This window comes from Pygocentrus nattereri, chromosome 11 (assembly GCF_015220715.1).
Source record: "Pygocentrus nattereri isolate fPygNat1 chromosome 11, fPygNat1.pri, whole genome shotgun sequence".
In the NCBI taxonomy this organism is placed as follows: Eukaryota; Metazoa; Chordata; class Actinopteri; order Characiformes; family Serrasalmidae; genus Pygocentrus; species Pygocentrus nattereri.
In genome coordinates, this window is record NC_051221.1 from 38,995,484 (window position 1) to 39,015,470 (window position 19,987).

The following is a 19,987-nucleotide window of genomic DNA, read 5'->3' on the forward strand; positions in this document are numbered from 1 at the left end:
GTCAGTATGCTCTCCACAGTGCCTCTGTAGAGGTGGTGAGAATCAGGGGTGGGGGTGGTATGCTCTTTTCATCTGTCCCTGGAAGTGCATGCGCTGCAAAACTCATTAGACCAGAGCTTCAGTGTGAGTAGGCCAGGTCGAAGTGTCTGTTATCTGTACCCCCAAGAACTTGGTTTTGCTGACTATCTCCACCGCTGTGTCCTTGATGAAGAGTGGTGTGTGGTTGGGTTGGCTCCTCCTGAAGTCGACGATGATCTCTTTGGTTTTCTCGACATTCAGGACCAGGTTGTTGGTTTCGCACCAGTCAACCACATGGTTCACCTCCTCTCTGTAGTCCAGGTCATTTTCATCCTGGATTAGGCCCACTACTGTTGTGTCGTCTGCAAGGTTCACAATGTGGTTGGTAGTGGACCTGGCGCAGCAGTCGTGGGTCATCAGGGTGAACAGCAGCGGGCTCAGGACGCAGCCCTGAGGGGTGCTTAGAGAGATGACACTGGAGACGTTGTTACCCATCCGCACAGATTGAGGTGTATTTGTTAGAAAGTCCAGCAGCCAGTTAGACAGGTGGGTGCTGAAGCCAAGGGCTGCCAGTTTGCTTATCAGGTGTTGTGGGATGATTGTGTTAAACGCTGAGCTGAAGTCCAGAAACAGCATGCGCACATGTGTATTCTTTCCTTCCAGGTGTTCTAAGCTCAGGTGAACTGCAGAGGAGATGGCATCCTCTGTGAAGCGATTTGGTCGAGTCAAATGTGGAAGGGAGTTTGGAGGTAATGTGGTCTTTTACCAGCCTCTCAAAACACTTCAACATGATGAGGGTGAGTGCTACAGGGCGATAATCATTGAGGGAGGAGATTGTGGGATTTTTGAGCACCGTCATGATTGTGGCAGTCTTTAGGCATGATGGTATGGTAGTCTGTTTCAGCGAGCCATGAGAACCCCAGCCAGCTGATCGGCACATTCCTTAAGCACCTGTCCTGGTACGTTGTCGGGTCCCGCCGTTTTCAGAGTATTCACTCTCCCCAGGGTTCTTCGGACATCTGCTGTATCCAGACAGATTATCTGCTCATCAGGACGAGGAGTAGATTTCACTGATTTCATATTTATTTATTTCATTAAGAAAGTTAATGTTATTCTCACAGGGGGGAGGAGTAGCTTTATAGTCTGTGATTGTCTGAATGCCTTGCCACATTCAAGGGATCCTGGAAGAAATCCTACACTTTTTGACCATGAGCAAGCTTTGTGACTCTTATGGCATGGTTCAGGTTTGCTCTAGCTGTTCTGAGTGCCACTACATCGCCCGATTTGAAAGCGGTGTTTCGTGCTTTCAGCCTCGCACGTACCTTGCTGGTCATCCAAGGTTTCTTGTTGGCCCATGTGAAGATGTTTTTAATCACACTCACATCCTCCATGCACTTTTGGATGTAGGCAGACACCGACTCAGTATACTCATCCACTCGCGTCTGGTGATTTTCGGTGGCTGCTGCCTTTAACGTGTCCCAGTCCGTGCACTCGAAGCAGTCTTGTAGTGTTTCCATAGCTCCTGCAGGCCAGACCCTGACCTGCCTCATGGTGACCTTTTTCCAGATCAGCAGGGGCTTGTATGCGGGAATTAGCATCACAGAGAGATGGTCCAAGGAGCCATGGTGGGGACGGGGTGCTGCCCTGAATGCCTTTTTGATGTTGATGTAAGCCAGATCTAGTGTGTTCTTATCTCTCGTTGCAAAATTCACATACTGATGGAAGTGAGGAAGCTCAGTTTTCATATTGGCCTGATTGGCCTGACTGGGTCCAGCGCACAGCCCAGGACAGAACCAGCCTTCCTGATAAGCTTGTCCAGTTTCTTCCTGTCTGCTGCTGTAATGCCACCTCCACAGCAGACAATGCCAGAGAAGATGGCTGATGCCACCACAGAGTCATAAAAAGAGTGCAGAAGTCCACCCTGTATTCCAAAGGACCGGAGCCTCCTCAGCAGGTGGAGTCTGCTCTGGCCTTTCTTATACAGGGTGGGTGTATTGTCAGAACAGTCCATTTTGTTGTTTAGATGAACACCCAGGTACTTGTAGGTCTTGACAATCTCAATGTCCCTTCCCTGGATGTTCACTGGAGTGGGTGAGGAGAACTTAGTTCTGCAGAAATCCACCACCAGCTCTTTGCTTTTAGCCGTGTTGAGCTGGAGGCAGTTCTGCTGACACCAGTCCACAAAATTCCCTGTAACTTCTCTGTATTCCCTTTCATCGTCCTCTGAGATGTAGCCAACAATGGCAGAGTCATCAGAGAATTTCTGGAGGTGACAGGTTGAGGTGTTGTGGGTGAAGTCCGCAGCGTAGAGGGTGAAGAGGAATGGGGCCAGGACTGTTCCCTGTGGGGCCCCTGTGCTGCAGAGTAGTTTTTCTGATACACAAGTCCTTCAGTCGCACATACTGCGGTCTGTTTGTGAGGCAGTCCATAGTCCATGTGATGAGATGGTGAACCACCCCTGCTCTCTCCATTTTGCTCCCTAGTAGAGTGGGCTTGACGGTGTTGAAAGCACTTGATAGATCAAAGAACATGATTCTAACAGTGCTTCCCGCCTTTTCAAGATGAGCGAGGGATCTGTGGAGTAGGTAAGTTATTGCATCCTCCACTCCAATGCCTGGCTGGTAGGCAAATTGCAGAGGATCCATAGAAGAGCAGTGACTCGGGACTTTCACTGCTTTATTACACCAGTTGTTATTGGTGAATATGCAAACACTGCCACCCCAGATTTTACCAGTAAGAGCGCTGCTCCTGTCCGACCAGATTGTTAGCCCCTCCATGCTAACGGTCTCATCCGAAATGGATGGATTAAGCCATGATAAAGCTAGCTTTAAAATTAGCTAATTTTAAATAAATCACTTAAGATGAGCATTTAAAAGTAGACCATCATGCTCAAACTACCAAATCACTCTACAGCCCTACAAGATGAAATACACATCTATTATCATCACATCACACAGTGTCACTGAGTACAATTTCAAGACAGATTTGTTACAAAATTGGATCCAATTCATGCTTCCATTCCTTATTAAACAGAAAATAAAAGCATACATTTGCTGAGGGCTGAATGCCTAAATCGGCACGATGTAGGGACATTCAGTAAACAGTGATACTATGGAAATAACATCTATTTTTACATTCTGGCATTGTAATATTAATACAAAAACTAATGAGTAGCAGTGAGTATATAATACTTCTCGACAGATCTGTAACAAGACTGGATGTCACGCACCCCTCAGGCTCTGACGCTCACTTGGACTCCATTCCACAGACTAACCTGGGAAATCACATGTCTCCTGCCACCTCTGACCTCCCTTCACACTCCAATCACTGGTCTCACTCTCCCGAATACTGATTTGGTTCACCTGTGTTGTATGTCATGACTAATTAGTTTTAGTTTATAAGCCCGGGCTTAGGCTTAGAGAAAATGTTCTCAATATGTGTTGTTTCCCCTTATGTTATTTTCTTAAGGTCTAAACCATGTTCACTGTAGAGTTTAAGCAAAAGGCAGAAAGGTGAAACTGGTCGCACTCTCACCTTGCCTGATCACTTTTGTTTGTAGAAGAAGAAGAAGAAGAAGAAGTTTTATTGCCATTGTCAATGAACAGGATTCACAGACTAGGAATTTGCTTCGGCATGAAGGTGCAACATAAAAACAAGTAGTACTAGGCATGCAAAATTAAGTCCACATAAATAAATACTCTATGCAAATATATAGATAGAATGAATAAAAATAGAAATACAAAAGGCATGTACAACAGTACTATATACAACAGTGCAGGTGGAGTAGTGCAATTCAAGTAAAGTGACCAAGGCAGGGTTATAAAGAGGTAAGTGACGTGATTATATATTGTTCTTGAGTCCAATGGCAGAGGGGAAGAAACTGTTCCTGTGGCGGGAGGTTCTGGTCCGAATGGACCGAAGCCTCCTGCCCGAGGGGAGTGGATCAAATAGTCCGTGTGCGGGGTGAGAAGGGTCTGCTATAATACGATCCGCTCTCCCCACAGTCCTGGAGATGTACAGGTCTTGGAGAGATGGGAGGCTGCAGCCTATCACCTTCTCAGCGGAGTGCACAATGCGCTGCAGCCTTTGTCTGTCCCTGGCAGTGGCCCCAGTATACCACACTGTGATGGAGAAGCTGAGGATGGACTCGATGATGGCCGTGTAGAACTGTACCATCAGCTGGGCCGGCAGTTTGGCTTTCCTCAGCTGCCGCAGAAAGTACATCCTCTGCTGAGCCTTCTTGATGACGGAGCTGATGTTCAGCTCCCACTTGAGGTCCTGGGTGATGGTGGTGCCAAGGAACCGGTAACGGTCCACAGTGGTGATGGGGGTGTCGGTAAGGATAAGGGGGGGCAGGGGGCTTGTGGCTTTCCTGAAGTCCACAGTCATCTCCACTGTCTTCTGGGCATTGAGCACCAAGTTGCTGTTGCTGCACCAGGTCACCAGCCGGTCCACCTCCTTCCTGTAGGCAGATTATCACCGTCTGAGATGAGTCCAATGAGGGTGGTGTCGTCTGCAAACTTAATCAGTTTGACAGAGTCATGGATGGAGGTGCAGCAGTTGGTGTACAGGGAGAAGAGCAGGGGGGAAAGTACACAGCCCTGAGGAGATCCTGTGCTTAAAGTCCGCATGTCCGAGACAATCTTCCCCAGCCGTACTCGCTGACTGCGGTCCGTGAGGAAGTCTGTGATCCACCTGCAGGTGGAGTCGGGCACATGGAGCAGAGAGAGCTTGTCCTGGAGCAGAGTGGGAAGGATAGTATTGAATGCAGAGCTGAAGTCCACAAACAGGATCCTATCGTAGGTTCTTGGGGAGTCCAGATGCTGCAGGATGAAGTGGAGGGGCAGGTTTATGGCATCATCTACAGACCTGTTGGCTCTGTAGGCAAACTGCAGGGGGTCCAGAAGGGGGTTGGTGATGGACTTGAGGTGGGATAAAACCAGACGTTCAAAGGTCTTCATGACTACGGACGTCAGGGCCACAGGCCTGTAGTCATTAAGTCCTGTGGCGCGTGGTTTCTTGGGGACAGGGACGATGATGGAGGACTTGAAACAGGCTGGGACATGGCATGAAGAGTTGAAGATTCCCGTGAAGACTGGGGCCAGCTCATCAGCACAGTGTCTCAAGGTGGCAGAGGACACGGAGTCAGGGCCCGAAGCCTTGTGTGGATTTAGCCTCTTAAACAGCCTGTTCACATCCTCCTCCTGGACTGAGAGGGCAGAGGGGGCAGATGGGCAATCCAAAGTGGTTGAGTGTATTGTGGTGTGGGGGGTGGAGTATGGGGGGTGTGAGTCCATGACTTCAAAACGTGAATAGAAGTCGTTAAGGTCGTTAGCCAGTTTGAAATCTTCTGAACAATGAGGTGCTCTGGGCCTATAGTTGGTGATCTCTTTCAGCCCCCTCCATACAGTGGCAGAGTCATTAGCATAGAACCGCTGCTTCAGACGAGCATTGTACTTGGATTTAGCCTTTAATACCTCCCTGCTAAATTCATACTTTGCACCTCTGTAGCTGACTCTGCCTCCCTCTCTGAAAGCAAACTCTTTCTGCTGGCGAAGCTGTCTGAGTTTTGGTGTGAACCAGGGTTTATCATTATTAAAAGTGATTCTGGAGCGTGATGGGATGATGCTGTCTTCACAGAAATGTATATATGACGTCACGGTATCTGTGTATTCATCTAAACTGTCTGTAGAAGCCTTGAACATGTCCCAGTCTGTGGTGTCCAAACACGTGCGTAGCTCCTCCACAGCTTCACTGGTCCACTTTTCATATGTCCTCACGACAGGTTTAGAGAGCTTTAGTCTCTGTCTGTACGCAGGGATCAGGTGAACCATGACATGATCTGAGAGTCCTAAAGCCACACGGGGCACAGCACGGTAAGCACCACTCACTGTAGTGTAACAGTGATCCAACGTGTTCCCCTCTCTGGTCGGGCATGTGACAAACTGTTTGTATTTCGGTAGTTCATGATTAAGTTTCGCTTTGTTAAAATCTCCGAGGATTATAACAAGGGAGTCTGGTAAAGACCGCTCCACGTCCATAATCTGGTCCGCCAGAGCACGCTCAGCTTCGTGCACATCGGCGCTCGGTGGAATGTAAATAGCAGCCAGAATAAATTAAGAAAACTCACGTGGGGCGTAGAATGGCTTACAGTTAATGAAAATGTATTCCAGAGAAGGAGTGCAGTGTTGGGAAATCACTGTCACATCGGAGCACCAGGCATTGTTGATGTAGAAACAGACTCCTCCACCTTTCGTTTTACCTCCGGCAAGTTCCCGTTGTATTGAGGGGAGGGGGGAGGATTGGGGGGGTTAAGGGCCTGAAGAAGGCGCCTTGCTCGGCATCCCAGTCCAGGTATCTCAGTTCGCAGGGTGGTATGGAGATAACACAGCAAAATTGCCATGGAGACAACCTTGATTGGGCCCAGGCAGCGTCAACAATCAGTGAATCCAGGGAAGTGGAGGAGGATAAAGAGAGCGTCTCGCAGCAGTGTTCCTCTGGGGGAGATGTGATGTACCAGCCAATCCAAGGCCCGTGCTGATACGGGGAGCCGAAAGCAGATAAGAAGATGTTGCAGGCTTCGAACGAGTAGCTGTAGTGTTTACGGTAGCTCACCAAGTCTATTATGGTCACTCCAACGATCCATTTTCCTTTGAAAAGCCGCCAACTTCTCCACGATGTTATCCAAGGTACGACTTCGACAGTCAAAGTCTGAGTGTTGACAGCTCTGCCCACCACGTCAATCATGTCGGGCAGCTTCAAGGGGCTGTGGACAGCTGCCCCCATTCTGCGAATTTTTCGATACACCAGGGCAATGCCTAATCCAATCAGCAAAACACCTGTGATCATGGTTCCGAATAGGTAGACGTTCTCAATATCCTCCACGGAGAGAGCCGCCAGGCACACGACACGCCACCTGTCCCATGCGTCCATCGTGTAGCCAGCTACAAACGTTCCGGCAGGACAGGCTTGTTCCCCCGAACCAGAACTTCTCGTTGAGAAGATGGTGTCAATTGCATTGAGAGACCATTTGATCAAATCCATTTTTTAGGTTTGAAGAACAGCGCGGAGAGAGACTCTCAATAAAGAGCTCAGACAGTAGACTAGACACAGAAGCAAAGCAGGAGAGATAAGGGAGAGGAGAGGGAGAAAGTGCGACCACGGTATCTGTGTATTCATCTAAACTGTCTATAGAAGCCTTGAACATGTCCCAGTCTGTGGTGTCCAAACACGTGCGTAGCTCCTCCACAGCTTCACTGGTCCACTTTTTATATGTCCTCACGACAGGTTTAGAGAGCTTTAGTCTCTGTCTGTACACAGGGATCAGGTGAACCATGACATGATCTGAGAGTCCTAAAGCCACACGGGGCACAGCACGGTAAGCACCACTCACTGTAGTGTAACAGTGATCCAACGTGTTCCCCTCTCTGGTCGGGCATGTGACAAACTGTTTGTATTTCGGTAGTTCATGATTAAGTTTCGCTTTGTTAAAATCTCCGAGGATTATAACAAGGGAGTCTGGTAAAGACCGCTCCACGTCCATAATCTGGTCCGCCAGAGCACGCTCAGCTTCGTGCACATCGGCGCTCGGTGGAATGTAAATAGCAGCCAGAATAAATTAAGAAAACTCACGTGGGGCGTAGAATGGCTTACAGTTAATGAAAATGTATTCCAGAGAAGGAGTGCAGTGTTGGGAAATCACTGTCACATCGGAGCACCAGGCATTGTTGATGTAGAAACAGACTCCTCCACCTTTCGTTTTACCTCCGGCAAGTTCCCGTTGTATTGAGGGGAGGGGGGAGGATTGGGGGGGTTAAGGGCCTGAAGAAGGCGCCTTGCTCGGCATCCCAGTCCAGGTATCTCAGTTCGCAGGGTGGTATGGAGATAACACAGCAAAATTGCCATGGAGACAACCTTGATTGGGCCCAGGCAGCGTCAACAATCAGTGAATCCAGGGAAGTGGAGGAGGATAAAGAGAGCGTCTCGCAGCAGTGTTCCTCTGGGGGAGATGTGATGTACCAGCCAATCCAAGGCCCGTGCTGATACGGGGAGCCGAAAGCAGATAAGAAGATGTTGCAGGCTTCGAACGAGTAGCTGTAGTGTTTACGGTAGCTCACCAAGTCTATTATGGTCACTCCAACGATCCATTTTCCTTTGAAAAGCCGCCAACTTCTCCACGATGTTATCCAAGGTACGACTTCGACAGTCAAAGTCTGAGTGTTGACAGCTCTGCCCACCACGTCAATCATGTCGGGCAGCTTCAAGGGGCTGTGGACAGCTGCCCCCATTCTGCGAATTTTTCGATACACCAGGGCAATGCCTAATCCAATCAGCAAAACACCTGTGATCATGGTTCCGAATAGGTAGACGTTCTCAATATCCTCCACGGAGAGAGCCGCCAGGCACACGACACGCCACCTGTCCCATGCGTCCATCGTGTAGCCAGCTACAAACGTTCCGGCAGGACAGGCTTGTTCCCCCGAACCAGAACTTCTCGTTGAGAAGATGGTGTCAATTGCATTGAGAGACCATTTGATCAAATCCATTTTTTAGGTTTGAAGAACAGCGCGGAGAGAGACTCTCAATAAAGAGCTCAGACAGTAGACTAGACACAGAAGCAAAGCAGGAGAGATAAGGGAGAGGAGAGGGAGAAAGTGCGACCACGGTATCTGTGTATTCATCTAAACTGTCTATAGAAGCCTTGAACATGTCCCAGTCTGTGGTGTCCAAACACGTGCGTAGCTCCTCCACAGCTTCACTGGTCCACTTTTCATATGTCCTCACGACAGGTTTAGAGAGCTTTAGTCTCTGTCTGTACGCAGGGATCAGGTGAACCATGACATGATCTGAGAGTCCTAAAGCCACACGGGGCACAGCACGGTAAGCACCACTCACTGTAGTGTAACAGTGATCCAACGTGTTCCCCTCTCTGGTCGGGCATGTGACAAACTGTTTGTATTTCGGTAGTTCATGATTAAGTTTCGCTTTGTTAAAATCTCCGAGGATTATAACAAGGGAGTCTGGTAAAGACCGCTCCACGTCCATAATCTGGTCCGCCAGAGCACGCTCAGCTTCGTGCACATCGGCGCTCGGTGGAATGTAAATAGCAGCCAGAATAAATTAAGAAAACTCACGTGGGGCGTAGAACGGCTTACAGTTAATGAAAATGTATTCCAGAGAAGGAGTGCAGTGTTGGGAAATCACTGTCACATCGGAGCACCAGGCATTGTTGATGTAGAAACAGACTCCTCCACCTTTCGTTTTACCTCCGGCAAGTTCCCGTTGTATTGAGGGGAGGGGGGAGGATTGGGGGGGTTAAGGGCCTGAAGAAGGCGCCTTGCTCGGCATCCCAGTCCAGGTATCTCAGTTCGCAGGGTGGTATGGCGATAACACAGCAAAATTGCCATGGAGACAACCTTGATTGGGCCCAGGCAGCGTCAACAATCAGTGAATCCAGGGAAGTGGAGGAGGATAAAGAGAGCGTCTCGCAGCAGTGTTCCTCTGGGGGAGATGTGATGTACCAGCCAATCCAAGGCCCGTGCTGATACGGGGAGCCGAAAGCAGATAAGAAGATGTTGCAGGCTTCGAACGAGTAGCTGTAGTGTTTACGGTAGCTCACCAAGTCTATTATGGTCACTCCAACGATCCATTTTCCTTTGAAAAGCCGCCAACTTCTCCACGATGTTATCCAAGGTACGACTTCGACAGTCAAAGTCTGAGTGTTGACAGCTCTGCCCACCACGTCAATCATGTCGGGCAGCTTCAAGGGGCTGTGGACAGCTGCCCCCATTCTGCGAATTTTTCGATACACCAGGGCAATGCCTAATCCAATCAGCAAAACACCTGTGATCATGGTTCCGAATAGGTAGACGTTCTCAATATCCTCCACGGAGAGAGCCGCCAGGCACACGACACGCCACCTGTCCCATGCGTCCATCGTGTAGCCAGCTACAAACGTTCCGGCAGGACAGGCTTGTTCCCCCGAACCAGAACTTCTCGTTGAGAAGATGGTGTCAATTGCATTGAGAGACCATTTGATCAAATCCATTTTTTAGGTTTGAAGAACAGCGTGGAGAGAGACTCTCAATAAAGAGCTCAGACAGTAGACTAGACACAGAAGCAAAGCAGGAGAGATAAGGGAGAGGAGAGGGAGAAAGTGCGACCACGGTATCTGTGTATTCATCTAAACTGTCTATAGAAGCCTTGAACATGTCCCAGTCTGTGGTGTCCAAACACGTGCGTAGCTCCTCCACAGCTTCACTGGTCCACTTTTTATATGTCCTCACGACAGGTTTAGAGAGCTTTAGTCTCTGTCTGTACGCAGGGATCAGGTGAACCATGACATGATCTGAGAGTCCTAAAGCCACACGGGGCACAGCACGGTAAGCACCACTCACTGTAGTGTAACAGTGATCCAACGTGTTCCCCTCTCTGGTCGGGCATGTGACAAACTGTTTGTATTTCGGTAGTTCATGATTAAGTTTCGCTTTGTTAAAATCTCCGAGGATTATAACAAGGGAGTCTGGTAAAGACCGCTCCACGTCCATAATCTGGTCCGCCAGAGCACGCTCAGCTTCGTGCACATCGGCGCTCGGTGGAATGTAAATAGCAGCCAGAATAAATTAAGAAAACTCACGTGGGGCGTAGAACGGCTTACAGTTAATGAAAATGTATTCCAGAGAAGGAGTGCAGTGTTGGGAAATCACTGTCACATCTGAGCACCAGGCATTGTTGATGTAGAAACAGACTCCTCCACCTTTCGTTTTACCTCCGGCAAGTTCCCGTTGTATTGAGGGGAGGGGGGAGGATTGGGGGGGTTAAGGGCCTGAAGAAGGCGCCTTGCTCGGCATCCCAGTCCAGGTATCTCAGTTCGCAGGGTGGTATGGCGATAACACAGCAAAATTGCCATGGAGACAACCTTGATTGGGCCCAGGCAGCGTCAACAATCAGTGAATCCAGGGAAGTGGAGGAGGATAAAGAGAGCGTCTCGCAGCAGTGTTCCTCTGGGGGAGATGTGATGTACCAGCCAATCCAAGGCCCGTGCTGATACGGGGAGCCGAAAGCAGATAAGAAGATGTTGCAGGCTTCGAACGAGTAGCTGTAGTGTTTACGGTAGCTCACCAAGTCTATTATGGTCACTCCAACGATCCATTTTCCTTTGAAAAGCCGCCAACTTCTCCACGATGTTATCCAAGGTACGACTTCGACAGTCAAAGTCTGAGTGTTGACAGCTCTGCCCACCACGTCAATCATGTCGGGCAGCTTCAAGGGGCTGTGGACAGCTGCCCCCATTCTGCGAATTTTTCGATACACCAGGGCAATGCCTAATCCAATCAGCAAAACACCTGTGATCATGGTTCCGAATAGGTAGACGTTCTCAATATCCTCCACGGAGAGAGCCGCCAGGCACACGACACGCCACCTGTCCCATGCGTCCATCGTGTAGCCAGCTACAAACGTTCCGGCAGGACAGGCTTGTTCCCCCGAACCAGAACTTCTCGTTGAGAAGATGGTGTCAATTGCATTGAGAGACCATTTGATCAAATCCATTTTTTAGGTTTGAAGAACAGCGTGGAGAGAGACTCTCAATAAAGAGCTCAGACAGTAGACTAGACACAGAAGCAAAGCAGGAGAGATAAGGGAGAGGAGAGGGAGAAAGTGCGACCACGGTATCTGTGTATTCATCTAAACTGTCTATAGAAGCCTTGAACATGTCCCAGTCTGTGGTGTCCAAACACGTGCGTAGCTCCTCCACAGCTTCACTGGTCCACTTTTTATATGTCCTCACGACAGGTTTAGAGAGCTTTAGTCTCTGTCTGTACGCAGGGATCAGGTGAACCATGACATGATCTGAGAGTCCTAAAGCCACACGGGGCACAGCACGGTAAGCACCACTCACTGTAGTGTAACAGTGATCCAACGTGTTCCCCTCTCTGGTCGGGCATGTGACAAACTGTTTGTATTTCGGTAGTTCATGATTAAGTTTCGCTTTGTTAAAATCTCCGAGGATTATAACAAGGGAGTCTGGTAAAGACCGCTCCACGTCCATAATCTGGTCCGCCAGAGCACGCTCAGCTTCGTGCACATCGGCGCTCGGTGGAATGTAAATAGCAGCCAGAATAAATTAAGAAAACTCACGTGGGGCGTAGAACGGCTTACAGTTAATGAAAATGTATTCCAGAGAAGGAGTGCAGTGTTGGGAAATCACTGTCACATCTGAGCACCAGGCATTGTTGATGTAGAAACAGACTCCTCCACCTTTCGTTTTACCTCCGGCAAGTTCCCGTTGTATTGAGGGGAGGGGGGAGGATTGGGGGGGTTAAGGGCCTGAAGAAGGCGCCTTGCTCGGCATCCCAGTCCAGGTATCTCAGTTCGCAGGGTGGTATGGCGATAACACAGCAAAATTGCCATGGAGACAACCTTGATTGGGCCCAGGCAGCGTCAACAATCAGTGAATCCAGGGAAGTGGAGGAGGATAAAGAGAGCGTCTCGCAGCAGTGTTCCTCTGGGGGAGATGTGATGTACCAGCCAATCCAAGGCCCGTGCTGATACGGGGAGCCGAAAGCAGATAAGAAGATGTTGCAGGCTTCGAACGAGTAGCTGTAGTGTTTACGGTAGCTCACCAAGTCTATTATGGTCACTCCAACGATCCATTTTCCTTTGAAAAGCCGCCAACTTCTCCACGATGTTATCCAAGGTACGACTTCGACAGTCAAAGTCTGAGTGTTGACAGCTCTGCCCACCACGTCAATCATGTCGGGCAGCTTCAAGGGGCTGTGGACAGCTGCCCCCATTCTGCGAATTTTTCGATACACCAGGGCAATGCCTAATCCAATCAGCAAAACACCTGTGATCATGGTTCCGAATAGGTAGACGTTCTCAATATCCTCCACGGAGAGAGCCGCCAGGCACACGACACGCCACCTGTCCCATGCGTCCATCGTGTAGCCAGCTACAAACGTTCCGGCAGGACAGGCTTGTTCCCCCGAACCAGAACTTCTCGTTGAGAAGATGGTGTCAATTGCATTGAGAGACCATTTGATCAAATCCATTTTTTAGGTTTGAAGAACAGCGCGGAGAGAGACTCTCAATAAAGAGCTCAGACAGTAGACTAGACACAGAAGCAAAGCAGGAGAGATAAGGGAGAGGAGAGGGAGAAAGTGCGACCACGGTATCTGTGTATTCATCTAAACTGTCTATAGAAGCCTTGAACATGTCCCAGTCTGTGGTGTCCAAACACGTGCGTAGCTCCTCCACAGCTTCACTGGTCCACTTTTTATATGTCCTCACGACAGGTTTAGAGAGCTTTAGTCTCTGTCTGTACGCAGGGATCAGGTGAACCATGACATGATCTGAGAGTCCTAAAGCCACACGGGGCACAGCACGGTAAGCACCACTCACTGTAGTGTAACAGTGATCCAACGTGTTCCCCTCTCTGGTCGGGCATGTGACAAACTGTTTGTATTTCGGTAGTTCATGATTAAGTTTCGCTTTGTTAAAATCTCCGAGGATTATAACAAGGGAGTCTGGTAAAGACCGCTCCACGTCCATAATCTGGTCCGCCAGAGCACGCTCAGCTTCGTGCACATCGGCGCTCGGTGGAATGTAAATAGCAGCCAGAATAAATTAAGAAAGCTCACGTGGGGCGTAGAACGGCTTACAGTTAATGAAAATGTATTCCAGAGAAGGAGTGCAGTGTTGGGAAATCACTGTCACATCGGAGCACCAGGCGTTGTTGATGTAGAAACAGACTCCTCCACCTTTCGTTTTACCTCCGGCAAGTTCCCGTTGTATTGAGGGGAGGGGGGAGGATTGGGGGGGTTAAGGGCCTGAAGAAGGCGCCTTGCTCGGCATCCCAGTCCAGGTATCTCAGTTCGCAGGGTGGTATGGCGATAACACAGCAAAATTGCCATGGAGACAACCTTGATTGGGCCCAGGCAGTGTCAACAATCAGTGAATCCAGGGAAGTGGAGGAGGATAAAGAGAGCGTCTCGCAGCAGTGTTCCTCTGGGGGAGATGTGATGTACCAGCCAATCCAAGGCCCGTGCTGATACGGGGAGCCGAAAGCAGATAAGAAGATGTTGCAGGCTTCGAACGAGTAGCTGTAGTGTTTACGGTAGCTCACCAAGTCTATTATGATCACTCCAACGATCCATTTTCCTTTGAAAAGCCGCCAACTTCTCCACGATGTTATCCAAGGTACGACTTCGACAGTCAAAGTCTGAGTGTTGACAGCTCTGCCCACCACGTCAATCATGTCGGGCAGCTTCAAGGGGCTGTGGACAGCTGCCCCCATTCTGCGAATTTTTCGATACACCAGGGCAATGCCTAATCCAATCAGCAAAACACCTGTGATCATGGTTCCGAATAGGTAGACGTTCTCAATATCCTCCACGGAGAGAGCCGCCAGGCACACGACACGCCACCTGTCCCATGCGTCCATCGTGTAGCCAGCTACAAACGTTCCGGCAGGACAGGCTTGTTCCCCCGAACCAGAACTTCTCGTTGAGAAGATGGTGTCAATTGCATTGAGAGACCATTTGATCAAATCCATTTTTTAGGTTTGAAGAACAGCGCGGAGAGAGACTCTCAATAAAGAGCTCAGACAGTAGACTAGACACAGAAGCAAAGCAGGAGAGATAAGGGAGAGGAGAGGGAGAAAGTGCGACCACCTTCGTTGAGAGCCAAAGAGGAATATATATCTGCCTGATTGTTTATGACCCTTTTGCCTGTTTTCTGATTACTTCTTTTGCCGTTCCCTTTGGATTATCTGGCTGTGGTTATATCTCCATGTTCTGACCTTTTGGACTGTTCTCTGGACTTTGATCTTTTGCCTCACCCTTTGGATTGTTTGGTTTTGATCCACGCCCTTTTTGTGACTATGAGCTCGGATTACGTCTTCATTCATTAAGTCTTCCTTGTTCATTTTTACCGCAAGCATCTGATTTCATCTGTGCCGTTACACTGGATTGTATTTGATCCAGCATTTTCTGCTGATATTGCTGCAATATGGTGCCATCTGTATCACGTGTAAGGCAGGTGGCGTAGATACTCTTTATGGCCATCAGGTCATGCGATACCACAGAAAAATTCCCAGAGCAATATAAATTCTTTTTAATTGGTCAACTTAACTTGCTATGGTACAGTGACTTGTGTCTGTTCAACTATGACTAATTCTGCACTCCTGACTAACCTGGGACTTGGTTTTGTTGTAGAGCTCCTGCGTATGGGTTACGGAATCTTTGGCCACTTTCAGCTGCAGCTGCACCTTCTTTAGGGCACGCAGCAGCCTGTCCTTCTCTCTGACCTTCCGAGCAAGGTTCTCATGAAGAGACATCCTCTCCACCACGGTGTGGTTCATATTGATGTCCAGCACGCCTCTGTGGAGTAGCATAACAGAAAACAGGTTTCTCTCAGCACATATGAGTATTTAATATAGCAAACAATGGTATTTATTCAACCAGCAACCAGCAAGTATGCTGTTAGGGCTCATATCATGGAAACACAATTTTTAAAAATAATTTGATGTATATAAGCACTGTTATAGTTTCAAACCGTATTATTCACTAACCTGCCCATACAGTTCAGCAAAAACATGCCTGTGTTAAATTTGGCAATGTGTGACATTTGTCATGTAGGCCTACAGCCTACAGCCCTGCCCATTCTACAGAAGGTATATGGAGTGTTTCATCCTAGACAGATTTCTTTAATAAGAGACAGTACAAACCAGGCAATCAGAAGAGATGGTTTACATACATCAGTCTTAAAGACAACCTGTTCAATTACAGGGGATTACAGAGGTTGGAAAATGGTCATGTAAAACTAAAACACATCTGTACAGAGAACCGCAAAAAAATCATGAACGGACCCCAGAGTATAAATAAAATACAAGAAAAATGTAGGGTCAGTGACTACGATATTTTGTGTATATATTCAACTCTGATCATATGAGTGCATTAATGTAAACAAGATGGGTTCAATAAACAATGAACACGTATTCAGTGTGTAATTCTCACCTCTGTCCCAGGAGGATGGTCTCTTTCTCCTTTGTCATCTCCACTTCTTTAAGCAGCAGGCTGCTCTCTCTCTGAGCCGCCTCCAGGTGAGCCCTGTGGCCCTCCAGCTCCCTAACCACTGCCCTGCGCTCTTCCTCCAGCTGCCTGCACCGTGCCTGTGTCTTCTTCTTCAGCTCTGCCAGCTCCTGCAGCTGCTCCTCTAGCACAGCCTTACGTTTCTCCACATCTCTTTTTCACACACATACACACCTGTTACAGTGCACCAAAGTACAGTAGCGCATAAACTAAGCTTTTCAGCCTTTGAAGGCACTGCTGTTATCAGACCTGGATATTGTCACTATGTTTTTGCAGGTAAACAGTTTTAAACAGTTAAACAGCTAAATAGTGTATTTGATGAGTTTTTAAGAAACAATTAGTCACTTATTACACGGTAAGCTAAAACAGGTTCATAGCATTTACATCTTCTTGCGGTTGATTCTCTCAATCTCCTTCCCCAGCTGACCAGGCATGGAGAGCAGCTGGGCAAGTTCAGCCTGCAGACCCAAAGACAACACAGACATCAAAAGTCTCGCTGAAGAAACGGAGGACGGCAGCTTCCTGACTGACAGATATAGCTCACCTCTTTGCTCTCTATTGTCTCCTTCTTCTCTTCAAGCTCCCGCTGTTCTTTCTGCATCTGTTTGTGGCGAGCCTCCATGTCCTCGGTTAAACTTCTGATCTCCTGTCGTCGTTGGGCGATCTCCTTCCTCATCTCATCACAGCTCTCCTTCAGAGTCAGGTAGCGCTTCTCCTGCTCCTATAAGCATATAAACACAAACACACACATACACAAACACTGAATATTTAGAAACTCGAAGTTTAGAAAATTGCATTACAAATTGCATTAATGATGTTTTACTATACTGAAATTCCACGACCCTGAGGGAGAAGCAGCTTAGAAAATGTGTGTGTGTGTGTGTGTGTGTGTGTGTGTGCGTATACTGAAATTTTTATATTACAAGCATAATTACACACAATTACACCAATGTATTTAGAGTTTTTTTAGAAACACTATTAAGCATCAGAAGCACTAGATTTCTTACAAGAATACATTGTCAAACAGAGCACAGACACCAAAGAAAAACTCCTAACTGTCAGCATTAAGGTAGATCTACTATATATATACTACTATCCGTCCATCCATCCATACATCCATCCATCCATCCATCATCTTCCGCTTCTCCGGGGTTCGGGTCGCGGGGGCAGCATCCTAAGCAAGGTGCTCCCAGGCCAGCTGGGCAATTTAGTCACGCCAGCGTGTCCTGGGTCTTCCCCAGGGTCTCCTCCCGGGTGGACTTGCCTGTGACACCTCCCAAGGGAGGCGTCCAGGAGGCATCCTAACAAGATGCCTGAACCACCTCAACTGGCTCCTCTCGATGTGGAGAAGCAGCGGCTCTACTCCGAGTCCCTCCCGGATGACCGAGTCCAGACACCCTGCGGAGGAAACTCATTTTGGCTGCTTGTATTCGCGATCTCGTTCTTTCGGTCATTACCCAAAGCTCATGACCATAGGTGAGGGTGGGAACGTAGATCGTCCAGTAAATCGAGAGCCTTGCCTTATGGCTCAGCTCTTAATTTACCACAACAGACCGGTAAAGAGCCCGCATCACTGCTGACCCAGCACCAATCCGCCTGTCAATCTCCCGCTCCCTTGTACCATCACTCGTGAACAAGACCCCGAGATACCTAAACTCCTCCACTTGAGGCAAGAGCTCATCCCCGACCCAGAGAGGGCTCTCCACCCTTTACCGCCTGAGAACCACTACTACCGTACTATAATTAGTTTATTATTCTTAGGTTGATCACGTAAACAACAATGAAAAAAAAGTCACAGACACATTAAATGCTTTGCCTTGCATCATTTGCCCACATGATCTCATGCATCTCATCAGAGCTAACGTCCTCTTTTGCTTATACACTGTGCCAGGCCAAAAATGAGCCATCCATCGTGAACAAAACTACTCTAGAAGTGACCACTTTTTATAGAGGGTCAACACTGGTGGAGGACAACTCAGACAGGAACCAGCTGTGATTGGTCTTTACATTAAGTAATTTTTTTTTTCAATCCCGCAAACGGGGAAATTCCACCTCCGCATTTAACCCATCCGTGAAGTGAAACACCACATACACACTAGGGGACAGTGAGCACACTTGCCCGGAGTGGTGGGCAGCCCTATGCACGGCACCCGGGGAGCACTTGGGGGTTAGGAGTCTTGCTCAAGGACTGGGGATTGAACCGGCAACCTTCTGGTCACAGGGCCAGCTCCCTAACCTCCAGCCCACGACTGCCCCATTCCATACAGTCAATCAGAAATTAGTCTCTATAACCATTATATTTATTTGGTCGTTGATTGTTGTCCGATATAGTATGATATTTTGGAGTTTTGTAATAGTGTAGGCAAGCATTTGCAAATTTCCATCTAGAAATACACAGTTTTGCTAAAAGCTGAGGCTGAGTGAGCAGTCAATTAAAAAAAAAAACAACTGTGAATTTTGTTCATTAAATGTATTCATTATTCAAGTGTGGACAAAGCTGTTCATGGCTGGTCCATATGCAGTGTTGTTGTGCTCACTGTTTGAAGGGTTTTGAAAAAGAGAACTCAGCACTAAAAATTCTTGTTAATAGAAGTAATAACTATTGGACTGCAAGGATGTAGGTGACATGACTTTTCTTAAAGTGTCCAGATAAACGAATGCATTGTTTGAGATTGCAGAAGAACATCTACATTGAAAGCCATTAATATTTTATTTTACCAGTGACTGAATTGGTCATTTAAAGTAGTATTGGTGCATATTACTTTATACGTGCATGCATTTGCTTAGAGCTGAGTGCCTGCACTGGCGTAATATAAAAACATTCAGTAAACAATAAAGCGCTGCAGAAATACACAGCTACAAGTACATTCTAGCAAAAACATTGCAAAAGAATTAATAATCTTGTGCTTCCTATAACAAGCTTCCTACATAAATCCACAATTAAATAAGATTGTTTTCATATGTGCTGCTTATTACTACTTAAACATTAATTAAACACTACTGAGTAATTATCTGACCGTACGAATTTCATCATGTTTATAATGCATGTCACCAATATCATAAACCATCATTCATCATCATTAAGGATCAGCAGTTAATGTGTGCCACTCAAGGGATATAATGTGTTTTGATATGAGGTTTCCGATTATTGCTGTACTCCTCTTACTCCAGTATTCATCAACTGCCAAAACAGTGTCTTTTCTTCTCTTTGCTTATTTATTAATTGAAGTCGGCATACTTACAACAGGCTTTGGTTGGCTCTCATATTCTTTCTCAAGACAAATCTTGTCCTCCCAGAGACTGAAAATAGGAATAAACACAAACTCATCAAACATGAGTCATCATTTTCGTAGAAAGCAAATGTCAAACTCACTTACAAGAAAGAGGAACACTGGCATTTGCAAGGGATTACAGTTTTCCCCTTTACATCTTGGTAAATTGTAGTATTTACTTACTTATTTAGTGGTTGTTAAGGACAACATCGCATTTCTGCAGTTTAAGACATGTTCAAATCATTTTGGGTGCTTTGGGGTATTTTGTAAGTGTGAGAGGATTTTGAGAGTTTGAGTCAGATGTTTTTAGGAATTATGTATAAGCCATTGAGAAATACCTCAAAAACAAATGTCAGCTATGGTTTCCCAGCAGTTATGTATTGATTGTATTAATCATTTGATCTGGAAACCTGCATAAAAAACCTTTTTGTTTTCAGGGATATTTTGAGGCCAAGTGTATTGTTTTGTTTGAGGTTCTGAGTCATCTGTTTAGAAAATGTGAAATCAGAATTGGCTGCGTTTGGCCAAATGAGAAAAACGGGCATAACAACTCATTTGCAAACCCTCAGCAGTGTCACGAGTCGCTCACTCGCTGACTTGTTCACT

At 47.4% G+C, this 19,987-nt stretch overlaps 1 protein-coding gene and 1 long non-coding RNA gene across 2 annotated transcripts in view; one reads left to right on the plus strand and one right to left on the minus strand.

Annotated features, from left to right (window-relative positions):
* The window catches only part of ccdc146 (coiled-coil domain containing 146), a 53,718-nt gene that overhangs the window by 20,983 nt on the left and 12,748 nt on the right, over positions 1–19,987 (minus strand). The window contains exons 5-9 of the mRNA XM_017706424.2: positions 19,352–19,409; positions 16,654–16,830; positions 16,494–16,567; positions 16,035–16,262; positions 15,212–15,398 (exon numbers count right to left, since the gene is read on the minus strand). Coding sequence (XP_017561913.1) covers positions 15,212–15,398; positions 16,035–16,262; positions 16,494–16,567; positions 16,654–16,830; positions 19,352–19,409 — 724 coding nt within the window. The remainder of the gene's footprint in view (positions 1–15,211; positions 15,399–16,034; positions 16,263–16,493; positions 16,568–16,653; positions 16,831–19,351; positions 19,410–19,987) is intronic.
* Positions 1–19,987, plus strand: part of LOC119264255 — a 41,272-nt gene that overhangs the window by 18,203 nt on the left and 3,082 nt on the right. The window contains exon 2 of the long non-coding RNA XR_005130912.1: positions 16,690–16,812. This is a non-coding gene — a long non-coding RNA (uncharacterized LOC119264255). The remainder of the gene's footprint in view (positions 1–16,689; positions 16,813–19,987) is intronic.